Genomic DNA, 27,865 nt, shown 5'->3' on the forward strand with positions numbered 1-27,865 from the left:
TGGAGGCGGATTAAACTCTGGAAGATGAAAGACTTAGGGTTAGGAAAATCTTCACAAGAAACCCTCGGGACTTGAGATCTGCTGGTGTGAGGCTGGCAGGCTCTGAAGTACTTCAGTTGTTTGACAGCCTCCAACTGGAAGGCATGATCTGTCTCATTTACTAATTCCAAGGCCCATGGTAGGAGGCCTGCCACTCAACAGTTCTTTAGACCTGAGCTGAAATTCTCCCAAGAGGGCCAGCTGTCCCCAGCCTCCACTGTACATTTGTGTTTGCACAGAGGTGTATGATTTCCACCAGCATGAGAGCACATATGGGGATGTGTGTCAGTGTAGGCGAGACACCAAAACCAGACTTAGAAAACTGGGCTCCCACTCTAGTGCAGGTAAGAAACAGACATGGCTTTCCTGCTCAGTGTTTGGAGACGCAGTTCATACAACATGACTTGGTTTTTCCTTCAATTGATGCAACTCAGTAATTTTTATTGCAACTGGAAGACAATACATCACAGAAACTTTATGGTAGGTCTGGGGAAAAGTGTTATTTACAATAAATGATGAAATAGTTTGTCTTTGGCAATATGATTACATATGAAGAATGCAAAACGCAAGTATGAACACCTCCAAAGCAACACCATCGAGTCCCTAAAGTTTGGCTGATCGCGCCTGCCTCCACACTGCTCCTATAGGTAACACAAACACAACTGAACATCACTTTCTTTCTCCTTAATGGTTCTCCCTTTCTAGTCATGAAATTGGCAGTTTCATACAGAAAATACAGGAAAAAAAATTGGCTTCTGAAAAATGATTACTCTAGTAAAACAAAATTTGGCCATGTAAGGTCTATTGGCCAGCCAAGGTCAGACGACCCTAAGCATCAACAGTAAACCTCTTGGTCTTCTGATTGCTTAAATCATTGTTTTTATTTTCTTCTGTAAAACAAAAACTCAGAAATGTTACAGAATCAGAGTATAAAAAAATGTACAAGTGTATAATGCTTCCCAGACACACACGGATACGTGTTTCCTCCACGTTTTCACCATGGCAGTAAATAAGTAGTGAGTATGAATGACACAGTATGAGACTGGTTACTGAATCAGCTGTGAGCTCAGGTGGCCTCAACAAACAAACTCAAGACATGTTGGATGTTTCCATAACTGAAAGTGTGCTAAGTCTTATTTAAAAAAAGGGGGGTGGGTGGGGAACTTAGGCCACAGTAATGAAAGGATGTAATACAATTTCTAGGTTTGATAGGTTCACCATATCGAAGTCTTTGTGAATCCAATATGGAATATCAATTCTTTGCAAAAGGCAGAGAAGACTGTTCTCAACTTTTGCAAATGAAATACAGTGGAGAAACACTGCTGTATATATTCCAAATAAATAGTCTTGATTTCAACGCCAACGAAACGAACAGGAAGAAGGGTCCTTGTGAGCACGTTACAGGAAGTCAGAAGGGATCTTTCACATGGGTCTGATTTCAAAAGTACGACACCAAGATGCAGCACCATAGACACTTAAGTTTCGGCTGTTAAAAGATGGATCGGTTTACAAATTGTATTCTCCTTCCTTAATTTTTGGTCAGTGAAGCTAGCACTTGTTTGCTGAACTGCGGAAGAAAGGCAAGGTCACACACATTATTCATGATAAAGCAACCGGGCTGACGAGTCTGTGCTTAATTCAAGAATAACCAGTCCGAGAGAGAGACAACGCAAGGAGCTCGCCACCATGGCTGGTGCTCTCTCGAATGAACCAGGGTTGACAGGTGAGTTCACGAAGGTAGGCAGACCTATACGGAACACTGAATGCGATGTGTAAATCCTCATGAAAACTCCAGAAACAGGAACACCACACAATGTATATACTTTGATTTACACATTCCGTTACAAAGGGGGGAAAGAAGACACCATTACAACTTTGTAACTGTGTTAACTGCAATATAAACCAAAGTCCAGAGTTTGGTAGGTAACTAAAAGAGGGTTATCACTTAGGTTATATAGCAAAAGTGTTGATGTATATTATATATAGTAGTATAAATAATAAAAAAGTATTATTTAAATTAGATCACAGTGTTGCATTTATGTGCATAACAGTGTTTGATATAGTATTGGAGGGCTGGGACCTACGACACTAAGGACTTATATGCCAACACTGGTGAGCCACAATCAAGAGGGGGCACGGAGTTCGAATGTTTTCTTTTGGTGGCAGAACTCTTGAAGATGAAAGGAAAATACTTTGCCTACAGAAACCTAAGAATAAATTGCAACATCTGGGCAGCTGTGATCCACCAGAAAGAAACCAGTCCCTACCTGAATAAAGTCTAAAGGGGAAAAGAAATCACATTGAATTGAATCCAACCCCATATCGAAAACCCTCCCATTCCAGTCACTTAGACGTAACTCTGATTCCTTTTCAAAGAGCCCTTCGGTGCAAGGCTAGAGGCCCACAAACACAGTGTAGAGTTATAAAAACATGAGGCTTTCTGCATGAAGAGTCAGCACTACTTGGTGCTGAGCCGTCTTGGTGTCTTGTAGGACTCTGAGCTGGCCACCAGAGCCAACCCAGCAGTCTTCACTCAACGGGCCACTGACTGAAGTTGTCCCCCAGGCTCAGAGCAATGGCCTCTTCCAGACTGTCGTAGGGTAGTAACCACTGGGCCCGGCAAGGGCTACCCACCCTGAATGCCTCTACAAGAAAAGTCAGTTCTTGGGCAAGGCCTCTGACACATTCCTTCTTCAAAACTCACCCCTCAGGATTGAAACCTGTCACAGTTGTCTTGGCCCTGGTTTTCTGAAACCACCATCTAAATGCGGGCTTGGTTCATTTTTGTTTCAGCGAGACAGCTTTACCAGAGAACTCCTGAAAGTATACTGATTAGAGGGGGAAGGAAAGGAGGAGCTTATGGTGTATTATAAGGCTGGGGGAAACAAAAAAAAATCTATGATGCAAACCCTTTCCACGTAGTACTAGATAAAAGACATTTGTAATAGGATTAAAAATAACTGTCTATGTCATTTAAGGAGAAAGGTCTAGTCTCTTTCTCTTAAATGTGTCCGAGGGCCAATAGCGAGGAGTTGTAGATGTTACGGTGCTGATGTGTTCATGGTTGTTTCCAAAGCATCTTTGAATATTGCTATAGTTCCCCGTCTCCCCCTCCCCCCGCCCCATGTGAGTATATGAGATACTGGAATGACACACGGAAACGCCACTTCTCCCGACAGGAGAAATGAAAGCAAAAATACCACACCCCTTAGCGGTACTCAGCCATCTGTCAGACTAATGGGATGAACGCACAGGCTAGTTTGGAAGCTGAAAGGACACCTGACGTTTGGGAAGGAATTCCAAGACTAAAGTGAATTACACTTAAGCAAAATATTCTTTCACAAATAGGCTTGTGCTTAAATCCTCTACTGCTCTTGGAGGAGGGGGTGAGAGAGGGCGCCTCCTGCCCCTTGGCTTAAGGACATTGGACAACCTCATACTGCAATGAATCCACTACAAATGGCCACATACACATTGGTACTTCTGTTGTTTGATTTTTTTTTTTCTCTCAACAATCGAACAAAATACAAAGTTAAACACAATTGAGCCATTGTTTTGGTTATGTATAATGTGTATGCCTCCAAAAACAGAAGAAAAATAGAAAAAAGTACCCTCACTAAAGTTTCCCCAACAAGTCTTCCAGCAGATCCAATGCGGGTACCCAGGAGACTTGGGGAAAGAACACTTAGAAAGCTGCCCGATGAGGTATTTATGCAAAAAGAGTGGTTCTGGAGTTAAGAACACACTTTTATAAGATAGTTATCTATTTCTCAAAGAGATCAGAAAAGTAAATCACACACATTGCATTTTATTATTTTCTAGAAGAGGCGTTGGCCCCTTTAGAAAAATGAAATGAGGGGAGACAGCCCACTTGTGGGAAGTTTAAACAGGACGAAGTGCCCTGCCAGAGACAGTCCTGAATGTTTACCTCTGCCCTTCAGGAAGGAAGTCTGAATTTTATCATCTTGGAGGTGGGTGAGGGTGGGGAGCTGAAGGAGGGAGGTCTTTTGGGCTTAAATGATGACTCCATTTGAAGTGCTGCTCAAGTTCCATAGCTGTGGGTAGCTCTGGGGTGTCAAACGTTTGGGGAGATGGAGGGAACAGACCAAAAACCAAACCAAACCCGTTGCCATTGAGTTGATTCTGACTCATAGTGACACTATAGGACAGAGTAGAACTGCCCCATAGGGTTTCCAAGGAGTAGCTGGTGGATTTCAACTGCCGACCTTTTGGTTAGCAGCCAAGCTCTTAACCACTGAGCCACCAGGGCTCTGGAGGGAACACCTTACGTGAAAAATAACGTCCGTATTCCCACCTACAGCCTGAACAAATATGCTGGAAGGATTCAGGTTCAGGAGTCCCTAGGTGGACCAAAGGGTTAATGCACTCGGCTGCAAACCAAAAAGCGGAGGAGGTTGGAGTCCACCCAGAGCCACCTAGGAAGAAAGGCTTGGTGATTTACCTCTGAAAACTCGGTCACTAAAAGCCCTGTGGAGCACAGTTCTCCTGACACATAGGAGTTGCCACGAGTTGGAAGTGACTCCACGGCAACCAGTTAAATTCTTTTTTTTGGTATTCAGGGTCAGGTAGTGAATTCGATTTGTTGTGTAGGTATAGATTTTCTTAGGTTCTCTCATCAGCAATCCACAGAAGATAAGGATGGGGGGTGCACCAGTTATCACCCATTGTCCTGATGGGTGAAGCTTCTTACAGTGCCTGGTGCTGGTGAATGGGCTCGACATGGGCCCACACTGTCTCGTTTTTAAAACTCAAAATCACTCTAGTTCCCTCGCTCTCCCCACCATCATATCCTGAGCCACGATAGTGCTGTTTTTGTGTTTTGTAATTTCCCTCCGTTTAGATGGAAGATCATATTCTTTTACAGATTTCCCTTTGGATCTTAAAAAAAATTTTTTTTAAGGCAAAGATAACAGGTGTTTCTAGTCTGCATGACACTGTCCAGCTGTCTAAATTCAGCTCTCACAATCTAAGTAGTTTTAATTTCATGTTTGTCAGTGTGTTATAGTGGTGGGGATGGCCAGCCCCTCCTTCTTACTGCAAAATGGCAGTCACAGTACGACATCTGGGGCTGGCCTTTCCTACGCCTGTAGCACTTCCTTCTTAGGGTGTACCCTATCTCCTACCCTCATCCAATAAGGCCCATTAGCATGTCTCCCCTTCTCCTGGCAAATTTGCATAATTATCCACTGCCTTTTTCCTAGAACCAAATCATAGTCATGATTTTCTCAAGTCAGCATCCCATAATTCTCTTGATTCTATCATACACACTCACTACTAAGTTTGCCCTCAAATTATTGCGTCATGTTAAACATGTACAGACAAAGAGAAACGACACACTTTTAAAAACAGAGAATTAGAGGGGGTCGGGGCTGAATGCAGACAAGGCAGTACAGAGTTCAACCATCCAAGCCCTACCAGAGCGTGAAGAGATTTTTATATTGCAGAGTAAGTTCCCCAACAGTCAGAATTTGTCCCTGAAGAAGGTTAAACCTTAAACACCTGCTTCAAAAAACCAAACCAAAATAACTGGAAAGCAAATTAAAAAAAAAAAAAAAAATTAAGGAAAGAAAAAAAAAAAAAGAAAACCAAAAGAATTTCTAAGCCTAACGGCTTAAAAATTAGAGGCATAGCCTTTTCTCTAGTTTCTATATTTATATGAAAATAATTCATGCTTCATGCTAAATACATTATTTACCTTACAAGAACTTCGTTATTTTTGAATAAAAAAAAAGTTTGTGTTTTTGTGATTTTTTTTTTCTTTTTCTTTTCAAAGGAATCCATGCACTGTAGGTCAGAAAATTTCTGCTGGCTACACTGGCTGAATGTGGAAATCATTGATTTTCACAATGATAAATCCTGCCTGACATTAATTGCAAACTCCATATTGAGGGCAGTATAGGAGTTTTTATTTTTATTTATTTTTTTTATCATATTTTACTTTTTCTTGTCCATCAATGTGCCTTTAACCTTTTAAAAATACACCATAATACTAATGGCAGGTTCTGTAGCTTTTTGTTTTCTTTCTCCCCCACCCCCCCACTTGGATCAAATACTTTTGATTGACTGAAAAATATCTGCACCATTATCTCCTTCCTTAACAGCTATTACAATTTCTTGGATTTGATTGCTTTTCACTTGCTCAGTTAAGAAGACATAGCTTGTTTTCTCCATCAGTTTTCTCTCTCTTTCTCTCGTGTGTGTGTACGTGTGGTGTGTGGTGTGTGTGTGTGTGTGCAGGGCCAACCTTCAGGCTTATGGCTTCTAGAACATTTTCTTAATTTAATACAGAACAGAATTCAATGATTAGCAACATCACTAAAAATTTACCCCATTTTCTCCTCCTGACTCACTGACATCTGACTTACAGGAACAGTCCAGTGTCCACCTTGTAAGCAGCACAGGGGACTGGTAGCCGACCCCCAACAAAGGCCTTCCCAGCACAATTCGACACCTAGTGCCACAAGCTTGGGCCTGCTCCTAGGGGGACGAGGGCCTTCTCCCTGCTCCCAGTCACTTCCTGCACATTCACTCAGGGATTCTTTAAACCAAAGGGTTGGGCCTGAACAATGACTACTTTCCACACGTGCCTTCTAGGTGCTGATGTATCTCCCGTGGCATTAATGGTGACATCCCTGTGGGTTCAGCCACGTGTTTCTGACAAGTTGGAGGAAGCAACGGTCATTTTGGCTTTTTCGGTTTTGTCTTCAGAGAATGAAAAGCTTTTTGTAAAACAGCTGAGTGTCAATGTGAGTTCTATGGCTTCAATCTCCTTTAAAAATAAAATTCTTAAGGGTCCAAAAACAAAGGAGAGGGGCAAATTAAAAAAAAATAGAAAAGAAAAGAAAGAAAACCAAACCAAAAAAGAAAAAAAAAATTAATAAATTGCTGATATTGCCACAAATCATTAGAAATCTCCTGACATGCTGAAACCAAATGGCCGGAAGTTCAAAACAAATCAGTGACTTGTTTTTAATTTTTTGTGGTTTCCTTTTGCTCTTTCTGCCCCTTTGCCGTCCGATTGGTGATGTTATTCAAACAGGACCGGATCCCCGCCAAGTGCAGGAGCGACCCTGCCGCCTCCTTCATCTCCTCGTCGTCGCTCTCAGGTGGCTTTTCCGTGCGTCTCTTTTTGAGGGGCAGCGTGTCGCTGGCGACCTTCCTCGCCTTGGCCAAGTGCTGTCGCTTCCTGTGCTGGGACGCATACCCGCTGTCTCCCAGGGCATCCTTGGCCTCTTTCTGGCTGTGTTTCCTGTCGTCCTCCTCCGTGTCACTGTGGCTCTCGTGGCTCTGGAAGCTCCCCTCGCTGCCCTCCTGGCTGCCCTTGGTGGCGAACTCGTAGTGGTCGTCGGCTGAGGAGGAGGAGATGGAGTCGCTGGCCGGGGAGGAGCTCCGGGCATTGGAGGATTTGGCACTGCTGTAGTTGTGATCCTCCTTGGGGTCGCCACTGACCACCGGGGAGCCGCACGATGGCTCGCTCTCAGTCCGCATCCGGCAGCTGGTGATGCCGTTCCTGCAGGTGGGGGCAGTGGGCAGGGGTGGGAGACACAAAAAGGACACAGATTAAACATCTTCTGAGGGAGACATGAAGGTTCCCATGCGACGCAAATAGTCCACACTCGACTAATAACTTAAAGGTTGGCAGTTAAAATCTACCCAGCGGTACCTGACGATTTGCTTCTGCGACGATTACACCCAAGAAAATCCTATGGAGCTTGCTCTGCAACGCACGGCATCACCAGGAGTTAGAATCAACTCCACAGCAAAGGGTTTAGTTTTTTGGTTTGATGGAGGAGACACCAGCAGTCCACCCACGTTCAAACAGCACCTCCTTCAACTAAATCCAGCCGTTCAGAAACTGTTGGATAACAGGTGATCTGCTTTGAAGACAAGGTCCTAAATCCCAACACCTAAGTTGCCCATGCTTTTCCCCCATCACTGGCAGCATTTTCACACAATCTGTGCAGCTGAGAAGTCCAAACAACTCTCTCCTGGTGACAGCGCTGGCAGCTCAGTCTCTTAGATTAAAACACAGAAATCAAGCCTGTGCTCCTGAAGACCTGCCAACATCGCCAGGTGCTGCCTGGGCATTCCAGAGAAGAAAGCACACTCTCTTCTGGAGCTGCTGTATCAGGAGCCTTTTGTCAGAAGAATAAATCTGGTGTTCAGCAGAAAGAGCTACCTGCCATGTGGTGACAGTTATTCACTCATGCACCTCCTTGCTCATTCATTCATTCCACAAACGTTCGCCAAACACATAATGCAAACGCACGAACTTGGGAAGGGTCCCGAGGAAGGCTGCCAAGGTCGATTCCGACACAGAGACCATCGTGAAGATGCTTACAGTCTCAAACAGAAGTCAGTCACCATCGCATCACAGACTAAGAACAATAAGCTACTATTTACTGAACTCACACCTGGCTGGGCACTATGCTCAATCTGCATATGTGATTGCTTCTAACGCTATAAAGTGGATATCTATGCCCTTAATTGACAGATGCTGGAGGCGGGGTCTGGAGAAATTAACTTACTTAAAATCACACAGCTAATAAGTACTGGCGTCAGGATCTGTAGGGTTCTCAAGCCCAAGTGCTTAACCACATCATCAGACTGCCTCCCACTCTCCCCTGATCGCCTATAACTTGGTCCTCTGCTGGAGTCCCTGGGTGGTGCAAACAGTTAACATGTTTGGGTACTAATTGAAAAGTTGGAGTTTCGAGTCTACCCAAAGAGGTGCCTCGGAAGAAGGTCCTGGTGATCCATTTTTGAAAAATCAGCCTTTGAAAACCCTATGAAGCACAGCTCTACTCTGACACACGCAGGGTTGCCATGAGATGAAATGGACTCGACAATGACTTTTTTTTTTTTAGGACTCTTTGTTATACATTTCTATCAGGACCTATAGCATCCACCACACTTGTGATTATTTTCTTCTTGTCTTTATGCCTGGGTAATGTCCTGGCCTTCCTTGTGCTTCCTTAGCTGCAAAGTGGGAATAATAACTACAGCCACCCCCCGGGGCTGTTGGGATGAGGACATGAGTGAATGCCTAAAGGTCTCTGGATTAGTACCTGGTGTACAAGCAATGGTTATGATGCTGAGTCCTGGTTGGGCCCTCCATTCCGTGGGTGGGCAGTGCAGCTGTCCTCCTGACTGTGCCTGGCACACAGTAGGTGTTCAGGGGAGGTGGAAATCAGAGGGATGCACACTCAGAGGAGGGGAGGGTTACTTGGAGCTGGGAACCAAAGGGGGAGGGCTCCAGGGAAGTTATGTGGCAGATGCGGCATCTGACTTTGGACACAGGGCTGAAGGATATGGGCAGGGGTCAGGTATGTCCTATTGTACACGTCAGCCTCGATTCCCACAAGCTCACCTGCCCCATGGTACACTTCTAATAGATCTGGGGAACATGACCACACGTTTCCTTCCTGACTGACCCCAACTGTGCACACCTTTGCTTTTCCTCCATAGACAGCTCTTACCACCATCGTTGTTGTCGTCACCGTTGGGTACTGTTGAGTCGATTCTGACTCACAGTGACCCCATATGACAGAGTGGAATGCCCCATAGGGTTTTCTTGGCAGCAATTTCTACAGAAGCAGATCACCAGAACATTCTCCTGTGGCACTGCTGGTGGGTTTCAACAGTCAACCTTTTGGTTAGCAGCTGAGCACGTAACCATTATACTATCAAAGCTTCTACCATCACTAAGAACTGTGCAAGGACTCCTTTAATCTCAGTGCTTCCTGTTAGTGTGTTTGCGCCACAAGATAGGGCCCAGTCACTGCTGTGTCCCCAGTGGCTAGCACTGGCCAGGCAAGTGGTGGACACTCAACAGATATACTGAAGAAGTGTAGGAGCAGATGGAATCCAGTAGCAAAGAGGATGAAGTTCGGAAAGATGACAGTGGCTCTCTACCACCATGATTTACTAGATACTCCCTGAGGACACATCACCAGGGGGAAGGCTATGGGGTCTGGTTCCCACCAATGGGATGCTACAGCGAACACCCAGTCCTTCCCTTCTGCTACCTCTGTGGGCCTTGAAGACTCATGGAGACCCAGCGGGCAGCTATGCAGAAAGTGAATGGGGAGGCGAAGCAAGGCACCAATGCAAATGGTGTAGCAGGGAGAGAGGCCAAGGAAACTCCCCCATTCTGGGCGTTCCAGGGCCTGTGGTATTCAGCTAAATTGAAGCTGCTGGTGAGAATCTCCACTGTAATTTCCACCAGCAAAACCGTCAGATATAACGTTTGCCAGATGCCTCACTTGGGGGGTGGGGGGGTGGGGGGGTGGTGGTGGAGGGCCGTGGTGGTTCAGTGGTAGAATTCTCGCCTTCCAGGTGGGAGACCCAGCTTTGATTCCTGGCCAATGCACCTCATGTGCGGCTACCACCCGTCTGTCAAGTAGAGGCCTGCTTGTTGCGATGATGCTGAACAGATTTCAGCAGAGCTTCCAGACTAAGATGGACTAGGAAGAAAGGCCCGGCTACCTACTTCTGAAAACCAGCCAACAAACATCCTGTGGCTCACAGTGGGCTGATCTGCATCTGATCATGGGAATGGCACAAGACTGGGGATTGTTTCATTTCATAGTGCACGCGGTCGCCACGAGTCAGAGGCTGACTTGATGGCAGTTAACGACAAGATTCCTCAAGATCATCACAATAAATCCCCAAACTGCACACGGAAGCCCCAGCAGGCTCCAGAAGGGTTCCAGCTTGTATCCCAGGCTCTGTGATCTCAGATCCGCAGCCCTTCACCATCCTCATAAAAAGAGCCCGGCTTTTGAGTCAGGCAGACCTGTGCTCACATCCTGGCCTTGTCTTGTTTATCTGTGACCTTGGGCAGACTGTTTTACCTTACAGGGCTGTGTGGGGATTAAACACAAAGCTCCGAGCATGGACGGCGGTTCTTCGTGGAGCTCAATGATTTTTACCTGGTCTCGTCTCTTGCTGTCAGCTGGTTCACTGCCACTTCCTGTTGCTGTGGCGTGCTTGCCGAGAACCCTCGTTTTTTCTTTCTCTTCTGGGTAAGGAGGCTTATGGGAATTGAGCATATAGTGAGAGTAAAGAGCCCTAAAGAGGAATTCCTCAGGATCGCCTTAAACATAGCCCCTGAGCTTTGGGCAATGACCTCGGCGATATCTGTTTTCTGCAGACTTCCTGTTTCTTGGCTCTGTCTTGGGTATATAAAAGTGGCTGGGAAAAGATCACTTTGAGGTTACCTGATTATAAAATTTGATAAATATAATTAACTGTACAGCTAGCTATTAAAAATGATTAAAAGCAAATGAAAGTCTTGTGTTACAGTGTTCTTGATCTTTGTTGTTTAAGGTAAAACCATACAAAAATAATTCGTCTACTGAACTAGTACTAAAAAGTTTGAACGAACTCAACTATACTTGGATGAGTAAAGCGGACTAGGTCTGGCTTAAAAAAAAATGAAAAAAAAAGTTCTGAATTCTTATTTTTAAATACACGGTGCTTATCATGTACCTTCACCACAGTATGACTCCTCTCAGGTCAGACATGGAGAGCAAGATGGAGCGGGAGGGAACTGTGAGAGCAACCGAGGAAGAAGTAAGGCAAACGCTGCAAAAAGTTAATTCTTTGTGTGAAGGGCATACGCTGTTCGTTGTCCTATGTTTTCCTCATTTCTATAGGTTTGAAAAATTTAAAAAATAAATAGTTTGGGGAGAAAACACACTAGAACCTAAGCAATGATATTAAATTTTAGCTCCACGCTATTGCAAGAAGAACAGTTCGGAGCCTGAGAAGTTCTCTCTTTCATAAACAGTGGGCATATGCAAGCACAGTTGATGTTAGCGTTAGCTGCCATGGAGTTGGTCCCTGACTTACGGCGACCATGTGCACAATGAGACGAAACGCTGCTCAGCCCTATGCCATCTCCATGATCGGTTGTGATCAAATCATTGTAATCCATACAGTTTTCATTGACTGATTTTCAGAAGTAGATCACTAGGCCTTTCTTCCTAGTCCATCGTAGTCTAGAACATGCAAGCTTCCACTGATGGATGGGTGGTGGCTGTGCATGAGGTACACTGGCTGGGAACTGAATCCAGGTCTCCTACGTGGAAGGTGAGAACTCTACCACTGAACCACCGATGCCCCAAACAAGTATTAAACCCATTGCTATTGAGTTGATTCTGACTCATAGCGACTCTATACAGAGTAGAACTGCCCTATAGGGTTTCCATGGAAAGGCTGTGACTCCAACTGCCAAGCTTTTGATTAGCTGCTGAGCTCTTACCCACTGGGCAACCAGGGCTCCATAAACAAGTATTAGAGAGATGGTAAAATGCACTAGAACCAAACTAAGACTTCCTTAAAGAGATGAGATGAATTAAAGAAGAAGAGAAAAGAAGGTCACTTTCACAGCCCCTGATTCTGTGTTAGGTAGTGCAGGGTCTCTGGGACCTCCTCGATCACACTACATATCATATGGTTCCCACATCCCACACGCTAGAACACCAGCCTCGCTCAATCATTTTACAGATAAACTAAAACACAGAGAGCCCCGTGACTTGTCCAAGGAGGCCCAGGTGGTCCTCGAAGAGGGTTCAAGCAGTACTCTGAAATGTCTCCCTGTACCCCTCAAGGAAGGAAGTTTGCTGTGATGAAGACAGGAAACCAATATGCCTGTTGACAATATTTCTTGATGAAAATAGGTACACAGATGTAACCTCAGGAAGTTAGAATTAAAATATAAATGTATCTCTTTTGTCATCTGATAAAATTAACTTTTCCTGAGATTTCAGCATGGGCTCATAATCCATAAATTACACACAAAAACTCAGCAGGAAGTGACAAGTGCCTTCAATTATTAACAGGGTGATACAATGTCATTCGTGATGGTGCAAGCCAGCTACACTGACTTGATGTCAAATGCTTCCCCCTGCAGGGATTGTCATTACCCAAAACCCATTGCCGTCAAGTGGATTCCGACTCCTAGTGACCCTATAGGACAGAGTAGAACTGTCCCATAGGGTTTCCAAGGCTGCAATCTTTATGCAAGCAGACTGCCACATCTTTCTAGGGGCTGTCATTACCGGACACCAAATGCTTAAACGGAAGAAACCAGCCATCCCGAGCATGTTGGAAGGTGAATTCCAAACCACCTCTTCAAAAATCATTTGTTAGAATGAACATGGGATGCATTTTAAATCCCTGCAATTTTTCAGTTTTAGCTGAATTTACATGTAAAGATACAATTACCATACATTAGCATAAATCAAAGTCACCTGGGTATACTAGGCCTCTAAGAATTTAAGCACATGGCTCAACAAAATCACATGCCATTAATCTCTCATATAAACCTGGTATTAATTCTCATATTAAATAGGTGTGAAATATCGAACATAAGAAGTGAGGAATTACATTAGCTCAGGCTGAGAATGGGCAGTACTTCCAACTAGAAAGTTAGGGTAGGGCTTGTGATTAGACACGGCCATTCTGTTGTTTTCTCTACTGGTTAATTATTTGTTCCATTACAGTATAATCAGTATGTGTTGCCTCCATCTTTTACCTGGTACACTAGGGTCTTCTCTGGAACCAATGGCTTTAAACCTAGAGGCTGCTATCTAGGGTAAAGTCACCCTCTCAAGGGATTTACTCGAGGACTCTGGTCTTTTGCAAGTGCGAAAAAAAGTAGACTGAACAAATGGGGTTATAGCAGCAGTGGGCTGGAGGTAGTACAGTCTTCTGTCTAGAGCCCACCATAGGTAGAAAGACCTCGTAGATATGTCCAGAATATTCCACTTCCAGCAGGGTGGCAGAGGGGACTTTGGAGGGCACTCTTTCAACATTAAAAGGTAGGTAAAGTAAAGCAATGTATTTTTAAGGCATTGCTGGGCTCACTAGAAAATAAGGGAAATCTCAGAGGCCCACATACACATCCATATACCTACATACATACCTCAAACACACAAATGAAAAAATAAATAATAAAGAGAAAAAACCTGAAAAGGGAGCAGTAGGCAACCAAGAAAGCTAGGGTTTCCCTGAAGCAAATGTCCATACTAGCACTGGGACAAGAGGCCAAACTTTTGTGAGGGGATGTGGCAGGAAGGCTGTGTTTGGGAGCTCCGTGATACCGTGGCCACTTAGAGGATGTTAAAGTGGCCTCAGGCATATTGGTCTCTCAAGATCCCAGCAGAAATTTCAAAGGCAAAACCTCTCTGGAGGAAAAAAAATAAAAACAAACCCAGTGCTGTCAATTCCGACTCAGCACCCCTAATTTAGTCCATCAGCGTTCCCACAGATTAAATTGAAGCAGTTATTCAAGTAGAAGCTCATAATCTAAAATTACCACACCAACCAACAAATAAGTCACTAGAAACGTCTGAACATAAAAATGCCACGTATAAAACCAGGGCTCCTGGAGGACGATACTCTCAAATGAGGTTCTAGGGAGAAGTAATGCTTCTCATAGGTAGATAATGGGGATAAATGTCAGCCTTAACCTCGGCTCTAAAATGAACTGGGGGAAAAAACCTCCCCTGAGAATTCTTAACCACAAAACAGAAGTCTTATGGGTGCTAGGCTAGAATTCTACTAATAGTGTGGCCCCAAAGACCCTGGGCTAAATTTAATTTCAAGTACCCAATGGTGCCTACTAGAAGAATATGAAAATCCCTTCAGGAAGAACACTTTCAACTTAAGTCACAAAGAATTCCCACAGATAAGACTTCAAGAAACATAGGTTCATAATCAAAAATCACTGAACAAACAGGAAATTAGTCACCATAAGCAAGAGACAACAGGAAGAAGGTATGATAAGATCTGAACTGCAAAGACTGAAAATAATGAAAAAATTAGGTACAGAATATAAAGCATGTTAAAAGAAATAAAGGAGAGAACTGAAAAATAGGAAGAATAGACTTATTAAAACTAAGCAGGCCTATTTCCGAAAGCACCAAAAAGAATTTCTAGAAATGAAAAATGTAGTCTCTGAAATTAAAAACAAACCAAAAAACCCAAACTCAATGGAGCTGAAGAGAAAAACTAGTGAACTGGAAGAAAGATCTGAAAATAAAATGCAGCTGAGAGACACAGAGAGATGGACAACATGGAAGAACGATTGGGCAGTACGGAGCCTAAGAAGAAGATCCAGTATAACCTAGGTGGAGCTCCAGAGTGAAAAGAAAAAATGGGGATGACCCAACACTTAAGAATGGCTGAGACTTCTCTAGTTTTGATGAAAGACACCAATTTCCAGATTTAGAAGTCCAACAAATCCCATGCAAGAGAAATACAAAGAAACCATACCACCTAAAGATGAGCAACAGTGAAGACAAAACAAGGGAAGCAGGTGAAAGCGGAACAATATTTTCAAAGTGTTGAGAGAAAAAGACAACCGTTGACCTAAAATATTATAGCCAACAAAACCATCTTTTCAGAAAAGTTTAAAATACATATGTTTTAGACCAAACTTCAGGACTTTAACAAGAGGCAGATCCTCACTATAGTAGCTTCTTAAGAATATATTTCAGGAAAAAGAAAAAAAATGATCCAAAAAGGAAGATTTGAGATGTAAGAAGAAGTGGTAAGCAAAGAAACTATAAACAAGAACTGACTGTACAAAATAGTAACAATGATGACTAAATGGCTTAAAGAAAATAGAAACCAAAAGAGAACCAAAGTACTTGACAAATTTAGCTCCTCAGTTGAGAGGAAGAACAAATTGGAGTATTCCAAGGGCCCTGTATTGATCAAGAGGTTGAAAATATGGTAAAATTTCTAGGATCAGCACTAAGAGAAATGGAATATATATAACTTCTCAACCATTAGAAGTAAAAAAAAAAAAAAAAAAAAGGAATAAGTAGTGGGAGATAATCAATTTAAAATAATGCTAGAAAAGGAACCTGAAAAAAGACAGACATACAAGACGATAGAAGTGCATCCAAATATATCAATAAAAATGGGCAAAAAATCTTCAGCTAAAAGGGAAAGATCATTACCAAGAAATTTAAAAAAGTTACATATTGTTTATAAGAGACAAATCTAGAGCTTAAGGACAGAGAAAGGTTAAAAATAAAAGGATGGAAAACATTGCATCACGCTGGTATAGCTATATTAAAAGCAGATACGATCAATATTAAGGCAAAAAATCATTACTATAGATAAAGTGAATCATTAAATATTCATAAAGGTTCATTTCACCAGCAAGAAGTAAGTTTAAAACACAGATACTTCTAATAAGATAGCTTCAAAATATAAAGAGCCAAAATTGAAAGAGCCACAGAGAGATGTGAGATCCACATTGTAATGGGGGATGTTAATACGTGACTCTCAGCATTCAGTTGATCAAGCTCGTGCTTCCTTTCTGTTTCTCTCCCTCTCACTCATACACACCAAGGCATACACAGTTAGTATGCAGATGATTAGATCTAATGGATAAATACGGAACACGTGCTGATAATGGAAAAGGCATATTCCTTTAACGAGCACGTGGAATATTAATAAAAATTAAATTACACCAGACCATATAGCAAGTCTCAACAAATTTCAAGAAGTAGTACCTTACAGATCAATTCTCTGACCATAATACACTGAAATTAATCATCAATGCTGAAAAGGTAACGAAAACCAAAACAAAAAAAAATTCCTTTCCTTTTGGGCTGAAAACACATTTCTAAAAATATCTATGGATCAAAAAAGAAATCATAAAGGAAATTAGGGAACAGTTTGCATTTAAAATCGAAAATAAGAAATATCGCAATTTATGGGATGCACCTAAGTAGCAGTTTGAGAAAGATTATAACTTTAAAGCTTTTATTTAAGAAAATGAAAGGTTGAAAATAATAGTATTCAATCTAGACAACTTAAAAGAAAATAAATTCAAACAAAGTGGACAGGAAACTAAAAAAAAAAAGTACAAATCATGAAATAGAGAATAAATGCAAGACAAAACCAAAACAAGCAAACAAATAAAACCACAAAATACGGGTTTAAAAAAAAAAGTTCATTCTTTGGGGGGAAAAAAGCAAAAACAAACACAAAACCTCTGGCAAGACTAATCAAGAAAAAAGAGATGATACAGGTGATAAGGGAAAACAAAAACCCCACAACTATAAAGGCAGTAGATACCTGAAGAGATGACAAGATATATTGTGAATAGCTTTATGCCAACATACTGGAAAACAAGGTGAAACGGACAAATTCCAAAATGGATTAAAAAAATAAGTTGTCCTATAATCAGTCAATAATTTAGAAGTTAAATTTCACTCTACAAAGAAAACACCAGAACCAGATGGTTTTATAAGCAAGTTCTAGCAAACATTAAAGAACAGATAATTCTGATCTTACACAAACTCGGAGAATTAAAAAAAGAGTGTATACTCCTTAACTCATTTTGTGAGGTTAATGTAATCTTGACACTAAAACAAGGAACAGGCAGCACTAGAGAAATGTGGGGCATGAAACAATGCCAAATTCATACATGAACTGTGAGTTAGCTAAGCAACTCTAGTAATCTGTAAAAAAAATATAATGTATCACCAGCAAGTATATTCAGAAATGCAAATTTTTGTCAAACTTGGGATGTGTATAATTTGCTTCACAGTGAAACCATAAAAGAGAAAAATTTTATACTTTTCCCCAGTCCCAGTGCCATCGAGTTGATTCCGACTCATAGCAACCCTATAGGACAGAGTAGAACTGCCCCACAGAGTTTCCAAGGAGCGCCTAGTTATCGTTAATGATGAAAAAAAATTTTTGGATGAAATTCTGTGGTGCAGCGAATTACTTAACATTGCCCTTTTAGCCATGCATGGTCTTCTAACTCCCCACGTAATTACTGGGTGGTCCTGTGCAAACAAGGAATCTGTGGCCCACAAAGGGGACTGGACAGCCTGCTAAGAATGCAAATAAGGTGCATGGAAGCTTCTGGGGGTGGGACCATGCAAATAAGTTGTATGGAACCCTAATAAGTTGACTGGTCAGTTTTGCCATCCTACTAGGCTTAAAAAGAGAGCTAATCCCACAGCAGAGAGAAGATCTCACTACTATCAAGAGAAGAAGAGCCAGGAACGGAGTGTGTCCTTTGGACCTGGGGTCTCTGCACTGAGAACCTCTTAGACCCGGAAGACAGACAAAGAGCTGTAATACTGGAGACAAGGTAAGATGGTGAGAAGCAGTGGCAGAGAAACAGCTACAGCAGAATCAGAAGACTGGCACGAGATGGTGCAGTGGGCTTCCCAGCCCACAGAACAAGGAGGCTACAGTGGGCAGGCTGATTCACAGAGCAAGAGAGCTAAGAGCTGTTGGGAAGGAGGCTTTCTGGAGGAGTTCGGGTGCTTCTGGGTACTTATCGGCAGAGCTAAAGAGTTTTTAACGCTTTCCCGAGCAGGGCAGAGGCCAGGCCAAGGGCCGAGAGCCAGGGAGAGGCCTGCCTGTGGGCACAGCTGAGAAGAGGCTGTCCTGACAGAAGAACTATATCCTAAGTCATTCCTGATCCTGAGTTGTAACCTGTTAAGTCCCTAATAAATCCCATAACTGTGAGTATGGTCTGTGAGCTCTGTGGCCACTGCAATGAATTATCGAGCCCAGCAGAGAAGAAAGGAGTGCTGTGGGAGGGCTGGCTGGTGTTAGAATTCGTGAAAAGGTTGGAGAGAGGGGGTATGTCTGAACTGCACCTCATAGGAATCAGCATTGGACTGATGATCTGAATTCTCTCTCCTCTACCTTGTTAGGTTAGACGAGGTCAGATGGCCCATCATCTTTTTTTTTTAAAAAACAAATTCAGTAACCATTTATGATAAACTATCCTGGAAAATTTGCAGTAATTTTTTTTCATTATGATAAAGGATATTTATCAAAAATCCAAGAGCAAACATCATATCAACTGTAAATCATTAACATGGTAACCCAGACCTGAGCTACCAGATTTAAGAGTCACTATGGAAACCCTGGTGGCATAGCGGTAAAGTGCTATGGCTGCTAACCAAGGGGTCAGCAGTTCGAATCCGCCAGGTGCTCCTTGGAAACTCTATGGGGTAGTTCCACTCTGTCCTATAGGGTTGCTATGAGTCGGAATCGACTCGATGGCAGCAGGTTTGGTTTTTTTTTTTTTTTTTTTAATAAAGCTATAATCATTCAGGTACAATACAAACATGAAACAGTAAAAAGATCTCCAAAATGAGCCCACACATGTAAAGACACCTGATAAGAACTAACACTTCATATCAGCTGGGAAAAGAGAAGCAATTTAGTAAGTGAGGCTGGGATAATGATTACCCACAGGGAAAATAATGTAAATAGATCTCTACCTCATACCATATGCAAATAATTAACTCCAGATGGATTACAGACATAAATGTGAAAGGAAAAACTTTGAATCTTTTAGAATAAACTATAGGAGACCATACAACCTTGGAGTATGGAGAGATTTTTTTTTTTTAAATAAAATATCAGCTTTCATAAAGAAAAAGACTGATGTGATTGACAAATATGAAAATCAAGAACTTCTGTTCATCAAAAGATACTATTAAAGAGAGCGAAAAGACTGGCCACAACTTAGAGAAGTTATCTGCAACACATACAGTCAATAAAGGACTAAGCTATAATACGTAAATGATTTCTATAAAGATAAGAAAAAGAGACACAATAGAAAAATGAGCAAAATGTTGAACAGGCAATCCATAAAAAACACATTTAAACAGCCAATGAATTATATGAAAAACGGTGCAATATCTTCAGTAACAAAGGAAATGCAAATTAAAGCATGATGAGATACCATTACTAAAAAAAAAAACCATTACTAGGTTGGTTGAAACACAAAGTATGACAATTTCAAATGTGTGTGAGGACACAGGGCATCAAGAACTGCTGATGGGAGTGAAAACTGACAGAAGTGCTTTGGAAAATGATTTGGCATCACCCCGTAGAGTTGAGAAGTAGTGCAAATGGTTAACACAATCAGATGTTAACCAAAAGGTTGGAGGTTCGAGTCCACCTAGAGATGCCTTGGAAGAAAGGCCTGGTGTTCTACTTCTGAAAAATCCGGCACTGAAAACCCTACGCTGACACACATGGGGTCACCATGGGTTGTTATTAACTTGACAGCAATTGGTTTGGTTCCGTGGCTGTTTGTAAAGCTGAGCAAGCACATACCCTTCAATACAACAATTCCACCCCTGAACAGGTATCTTAAATGAATCTGGAGACATGTACAAGGATTTCCATTATAGCATTGTTTGTAACAGCAAAAGAACTATAAATGATCCAAATATCTTAAAAAAAAAAAAAACAAAAAAAACAAAACACTGGTATATTCACATAATGGGATATTACACAGCAGTGAAAATGATCCAATAAAAGCTACATGCAGCAAGACGGACAAACCTAACTCTGAGTTAAAGAAAAAGCAAGTTAGAAATCAAAACATATAGTATCATCTCATTTATATTAAACTCAAAAGCAAAATGAAATAATATATTGTTTAGGGATAGCAAAAGTACTTTTAAAAGCATGGAAAAAGTACAAAATTTGGATGGTGGTTTCCTTTCAGGGAAGATGAATTAAATATCTCAAAATAAAAACATATTTAAAAAAGAGAGTAGCCCGAGAAAACTGAGAGGAAGAGTAACGCCACAAAGAAGGATGGGGACTGCTGAGGAAGAGCATGCAGCAGATGGTTTAATAAAAGTTTAATAAAATATAAGGCTATTTCTTAACCAAGTGTCAAGTTCTACCTGGGAGGGAAGTCATTTAAATTAGTTTAACTTATGAGTTTACAGTTCTTCCCAACATTTACTATGAAATCCAGTCTAAGTCTACCCAAGTCTTAGGTGTAAAATAAAGGTGAGGCCTGATCCAAGCCATGGTCTTTTCAATCACCTGATATCCATGCAAAATTTGGAAAATCAGAAAGGAAGACTGAAGAAGAATTGATGCATTTGAGTTATGGTACTGGTGAAGAATATTGAATACACCATGGACTGCTAGAAGAACAAACAAATCTGTCCTGGTGGAAGGACAGCTAGAATGCTCATTAGGAAGCAAGGACGGTGAGACTTGTCTTGCTTACTTTGGACATTATCAGGAGGGATCGATCCCTGGAGGACACCATGCTTGGTAAATTAGAGGGTCAGCGAAAAAAAGGAAGACCCTCCCTGAGATGGACTGACACAGTGGCCGCCACAACAGGCTCAAACACTCTTAGTATTGTGAGGATCGGGCAACATTTCATTCTGTTGTGCATAAGGTTGCTGAGTTGGAGCCAACTTGACCGGACCTGACAACAACAAAGCTCCCTTCCAGCCCTAGAATTCCGCAATCTCATGGATGCATAGCAGCAAACGTCAAGCAGATCCCGGGGTCTCTGATGCCTGCTCTGGCCAGAGAGTCCTTCCTGGGACACATAGGGTCCACCAGCCCCAGGAGCTCTGCCTCAGTGGTCAGCCCCAGAGAGACCAACTTCCTCACATGAGCTGGAAACAGTTCTCCGAAACCGCTGAGGTGAACGTGATTCCTTCGTTGTGCTGGATCACAGAACACAAAGAGGAACGATCCTAAATCTCTGCTTCACCGGGAATTGTTTTGTATTTGGCAGAGTCCAGGATGACAAGGAGATCAGAGGATTTTTAGATACAATAGGAAAAAGAGCCACCAGGGCTTTCAAAGACTCTAACCAATGCCACAGATTTGAAATACGAGCAGCAATTCTAGGACATTGATTGGATTTTATACAGTAAGATCTCTGGTCATTGTTTGTATTTCTGGACCAGAAGAGTAAAAAGCAAACCAAAACAAACCCGTTGCCATGAGGTTGATTCCAACTCACAGTGACTGCTTATTCAAACTGGGGAGCCAGATGGAAACTCGAGTGCATGCTCCATCCCTGGTTTTCTTTTTACCTTTTTCCATAAACTTATTCCTTTCGTATTTTCCCCTCTCCATCCTGCCAGAAAGCATCATCTAATACTGAGTTTTATAACTGCTTTCAAAGACAATTCCAGATGATAAAACTCTGTAGGTGACTGGTCTTACAAATTCAAACAAATATAACCAATGGCAAAATTCTCCCTCAAGCTGCGTAATCAGACTACACCCTATCTTAACATGGAAGGTTGCTGACTTCCTAAACTCTTATTAAATACTTTCTCAAGGGCAAAGACAAAGAAGACTGTGAGCAGATCTTAAGCCGATACACGGGTTTTCCTGATGATTCTGTTTTGACACAACTGTAAGAATTAACATTTTTTTTATTGTAATCGTTGTTGTCGTCAGATGCAGTTGAGTCAGTTCCGACTCATAGTGATCCTATGTGCCACAAAACCAAACACTGTCTGGTCCTGCGCCACGCCCACAATCATTTTTATGCTTGAGTCCACTGTTGCAGCCACTGTGTCAATCCATCTCGTGTCTTCTTGTTTGCTGACCCTCTACTTGACCAAGTATGATGTTCTTCTCGAGGGACTGATCCCTCCTGATAACATGTCCAAAATATGTGAGATGATGTCTTGCCATTCTTGTTTCTAAGGAGCATTCTGGCTGTACTTCTTCCAAGACAGATTTGTTTGCTCTTCTGGTAGTCCATGCTATATTCAATATTCTTCACCAACACTACAATTCAAAGGCATCAGTTCTTCAGTATTCCTTATTCATTGCCCAGCTTTCCCATGCATATGAAGCTATTGAAAACACCATGGCTTCTTAGTCTGTCTTCTTCCTAGTCTGTCTTAGTCTGGAAGCTCAGCTGAAACCTATGCACCATGGGTGACCCCTGTTGGTATTTGAATACCCATGGCATAGCTTCTAGCATCACAGCAACACGCAAGCCCCCACTGTATGACTAACTGACAGACAAGTGGGGGCTGTATTATAACAGACCCATTAATTCCTGACTTGCTTCATGTTCCATGGGAATTTCAGGTTTCACTGAGATCCCTGGAGATCCAAACAAAATTGAAACAGCCTTAGGGGTGAGAGCTGCTAGATGGTGATTAGATAAAACTTTATTATAATTTGATAACATGCTATGGTGTAGACTTGTACTCCAGACGATGGACGTCACTTCCCAAAACCAGTGGCTTCACAAATTTACACTGGGTGGTACAAACAGTTAACACACTTGGCTGCTCATCAAATGGTTAGAAGTTTAAGTTCACCCAGAGGCTCCTCAGAAAAACCAACCATTGAAAACCCTATGGAACACAGTGTTACTCTGACATACACTGGGGTGTCATGAGTTGGCGTTGTCTCAACAGCAGCTGGTTGGAGGTGACATTAAGAAGCTCAGTCTAAGCCTTCTCCTGAAGTGCTGAGGAAGAGGACCAGGGAAGGTTCATGGAGGGCAGGCTGGATGAATGTACCAGGCTCTCCAAATTATCAAACACTTGCATATTGCTTACTATGTGCCAGGTGCATAACTGTGTGTTTACCCTAACAACCTATAAAGCAGGTACTCTTTTTCTCATGAGAGACCCAAGCATGTTGTCCAAGATCACACAGCTACAGGATACAGACAAAGGAAACCCGGCTCCTGAGAGTGTGCACGTAATCTCTGGGGCCTGATGCCATGTGAGTCCCTGGGTGGTACAAGCGGTTAACGTACTAGGCAGCTAACTGAAAGGCTGGTGGTTCAAATCCATCCAGACGTACCTCAGAAGAAAGGCCTGGCAATCTACTTCCAAAAAAATCAGTACTGCTGACCCTATGGAGGAGAGTTTTACTCTGACAAACATGCGGTCGCCATGAGTTGGAATCAGCGGATGGCAACAGGTTGACACAGGAAGGACCCACTCCCATCAGTTCTCTCTCGATCCTCTGGTGAGCCCTGGATATTTGCACCCCCTCTGCCACCGGAGTGGCCAGTCTGGTTCAAAAGGAGCCCTAAGGTACTGAGTTTCTGTTTGGGGTGATAAAAAGCTTTGGAAATAAAAAGAAATGATGGTTTAAAAACAAAAATCCTGGAGAATTGAAAGCAAGGTGGCCCAGACCCAAGAGAGTTCCTAAGGCCTCTACCTGGGAGGCAGCCCATAAATGTAAGAAACCTGAGGTTCCTATTTCCCGAGAGGGCCAGAAACAGCTCTTCCAGAGCCATAACCGTTTGTTCCATTCAATGTAATCTGTGCAACAAATCTCCCTGGGAAAGCAGCAGAAGACACAGGCATAAAACTTGAAGACTTTCGGGCTGTTATTTGGAGGATAACGTGTCTTGAGGACTGTACGTCCAGGCAAATTTAAAAATAATCAGGCTTCCACTGTCTCAGGATGGGCCAATCTCTGAGGTTATTGAGTACAAAGTCAACACCGTAAAGTCAATTACACTATTGACAGATACTCTTACAAGGAGATTTCACATCATAATTATATGCAAAGGAACCCAGCAAATACACGCTGTGTAATGATCAGCTAATAAAAGTAACACTTCATCCATGTCAATAATAGTTTCAGTGTTAAGACAAACAAACATGGCCTTTGCCACTCAGTAGAGGGGAGAAAAAAAAAAAAAAAAATCCCTGAAAGACAAATATTTTCACTTAAGGAGAAGTCGCTTGAGTCACACAGAAAACCCATCATACAAAGCGGAATAGGAAATTGGTCTTTAGGGGTGCTAATGACTCTCCCTGCTCTCTCTCAGCCTCAGGCTGAACCCACTGAGCCAGCATCCCCCTTAAACATGTGAGCACCTCAGGAGTATAGGCCACAGCCATGCGGCCTGGCAGACGATATTTGGGGTTGTTCTTTTCTCTGTTGAACTGTTTTCCTTTCAACTTCAGCTGAATTTAGGTTCAACTGACACATGGTGAAATTAAAAACAGTACTTACAACGAATGTGAAAAGTGCAGAACAAGTTTTTTTTTCCCTAAACATCTTTTAATGGGTTTTACCCAGATGCTGATTTTGCAATGCTTACGTTACTACGTTTACGCGCCTAAATTCTGAAAGCATCTGGGAGCCTACTATTTGCCGGGGCACTGGGGCATAAAGAGGCCAAGAGATTAGAAGCAAGGATCTTTAACCTTAGAGGGCTTACTAACCCTCCTCCTAATTTCCCTTGAAACAGGGGTGGCAGATGCAGAGTTGGAACCTGGACAATTTACTGATAATGTACATTGGCTTCCTTTACTGGTCATCTCCATGCAAACGGTACTTTGTCTAGTTCCTCCAAACTATAGCTGTATATTTTACTGAAACGCTCCTGCTCCAAACTGCTATGATGGCCAGGAAGGTCACTTTCATTAGACTATGCATGCCGTTAGAGCGGACAGACAATAAGCAAGTTGTATCATTATTAACCCATTGTCTCTCAGCTCCAAAGTGACCCTCCCACACTGTTTTATATGGTGGGGTTGGGATGCTGCAAGTTACATTTCTGCCTTGCCACCTGGCGCCATGTTAGGGTCTGCCAACAGGGGGAGCCAGAGAGAGACTGTGAAGTTGTGAAGGAAGAAAGGACAGGCTCCTTCCAATGTGCTTCTAGTTCCTGGGTCAACCCAGTAGTAGCGGTGGCGTCTTCCTGTGACAGCTGTTGAATCCAGTCAGTAGTTTTTATAACACTTGTGAAACCTACTTCTTTATGTTCTCTCAGAGGTCTGGGTGTCAGCCCCACAGGTCCCTTGTTTGAGCTCAGACTCTAGTACCAGCCCCAGCCTCAGAGGTCTAAGTCGCTGGGGCAATAATTCCAACCTCTTCCCTTTGCTTCCTCAACCCCAGAAGTGGTAGCTGCTTCCTGTAACTGCTACATCTCCATGATACCCTGAGTTCTCTTTTTACCCTTTCAGTTTTCTGGTTAACAACTTCCTACCAGGTTCACAATTCTTCATATTAAATTCTCTCTGTTCTAATACCTGCTATAGTTTCTGTCTCCTGACTGCATCTGACTGAAACATAAGTCTAGCCCTGGAAACTGGTATGTGGGCTTTTGCTTTGGAGGTGGCCAAACCGAGATGCTCACTGTATGAGATGAGAGGAAACTTCTTGAATAGAAATAAGACTTCACTGTTTTGCTGCAGTGCTTTGTTATCTTCTAATCGGAACAGAAAAAAAAAAAAAAATCTACGTTGTAAATAATGCCTCTAAACCTGTTGCCATTGAGTCGATTTTGAATCATAGCAACCCTATAGGACACAGCAGAACTGCCCCCATAGGGTTTCCAAGGCTGTAATCTTTTATAGGAGCAGACTGCTACATCTTTCTCCTATGGAGTGGCTGATGGGGTCAAACTGCTAACCTTTTGGTTAGCAGCTGAGGGCTTCAACTGCTGCACCACCAGTTCTCCTCAAATAATGCCTCTAGAGGGTACTCATCAGTAAAATTTGTGATAAGCTATACCATGAGGGTAACAAACCCATCAGGGCACCTCCTGTTGAAGGCCAACTTGGCCTTAGGTTTCCCTTCCCCCTCTGCCTGGACCTTCTGTGTCCTTCTACAAAGGGTGGCTGGAACCGCATTTAAAGCTATGCTTGAGCACTAAGAGTGGTCAATGTGAGAAAACAGAAGCCTATACTTGGAATCCACTAATGAAAAATACATTGTTACTCCATGCCAAAATAGCCTTAAATTCTTCACAAGCAAAATGCTAAACTAGGAGGTGAGATGGGAAAGATTTTAAGAAAGGAATGGCAAGCATACTATGTCCCGTTCACAATGTCAAGCAAAGGCACTGATACTCTGGCTTCATAAAATTTATGGACGCAAGAAGAATTTTAACAGTAACCAAGAAAAATACTAGAGAATTACAAGAAAAGGATCCTTCCCATAAGTTTTTAGAAAGTGTCACTGTGTCACAGAAACAAAACAAAGCAAAACAAACCCTTTGCCATTGAGTTGATTCCAACTCATCGCGACCCTATAGGACAGAGTAGAACTGCCCCATAGGGTTTCCAAGGAGTGCCTAGTGGATTTGAACTATGAACCTTTTGGTTAGCAGCCGAACTCTTAACTACTATGCTACCAGGGTTTCCAGCACTGTGTCAGGTTAGTAGAAATAAACGATGAATGGTTTTACAACTCGATCACCATCCTAATTTCTATCAACCTTCCTTCTAATTCACTGTCTGTCAGCTTGTCGTACTGTGGTGGCTTCATGCTGCTATGATGCTGGAAGCTATGCCACCGGTATTTCCAATATCAGCAGTATCACCTATGGCGGAGAGGTTTCAGCAGAGCTTCCAGACTCAGACGGACTTAGAAGCAAGACCCGGTGATCTACTTTCAAAAATCAGCCAATGAAAACTTTAGGGATCACAGCAGAAAACTATCTGACTCGACATGCTTTGGACATGTTATTAGGAGGGATCAATTTATAGAGGAGGACGTCATGTTTAGTGAAGTAGAGGGCCAGCAAGGGTGAGGAAGACCCACGGTGAGATGGACTGGCGCAACGGCTGCCATGAGGGACTTGAACATTCTGGCGATTGTGAAGAAGCGGGGCTGGCAATGTTGCACTCTGTTGTACATAAGGTCGCCATGAGTCAGAGTTGACTCAGTGACATCCACCCACCCATCCATCTAATCTATCCATCCCTCCTTCCCTCCTATCAGGTCCCAGACACCAAAAGTAGGTTGGTTCACTGGTAAAGTTTAAAAGACAAGTGAAACTCCACACGGTTGGCAAGTCTACGTGGCTGATTAACACAAGGGAGCTCCCTCTGGCCCTGGCTAAACAGACTTTCTGGATTGGTTTCATTTGGGACATGAGACACTGTGAAAGCAAAACGGTCTTCAGGTATGAACTTGACCCACAGGCACAGAAAAAAGGCAAAAGACGTTGCTGTAAGAGATGCAGCTCAGTCTGACAGGTCTTTCATAAGTGAGCAGCCTGAGCTCAGCACCGTGC

At 42.6% G+C, this 27,865-nt stretch overlaps 1 protein-coding gene across 11 annotated transcripts in view; it reads right to left on the reverse strand.

The window, feature by feature from the left end:
* Positions 1-457: 457 nt before the first annotated feature.
* The window catches only part of FOXN3 (forkhead box N3), a 466,036-nt gene continuing 438,628 nt past the window's right edge, over positions 458-27,865 (reverse strand). For all 11 annotated transcript variants that reach the window (XM_049898928.1, XM_049898935.1, XM_049898925.1 and 8 more), the window contains one exon: positions 458-7,570. In XM_049898928.1, the coding sequence (XP_049754885.1) occupies positions 7,030-7,570 (541 nt within the window). In that variant the 3' untranslated portion in view covers positions 458-7,029. The remainder of the gene's footprint in view (positions 7,571-27,865) is intronic.

This window comes from Elephas maximus, chromosome 10 (genome assembly GCF_024166365.1).
Source record: "Elephas maximus indicus isolate mEleMax1 chromosome 10, mEleMax1 primary haplotype, whole genome shotgun sequence".
Taxonomy (NCBI): Eukaryota; Metazoa; Chordata; class Mammalia; order Proboscidea; family Elephantidae; genus Elephas; species Elephas maximus.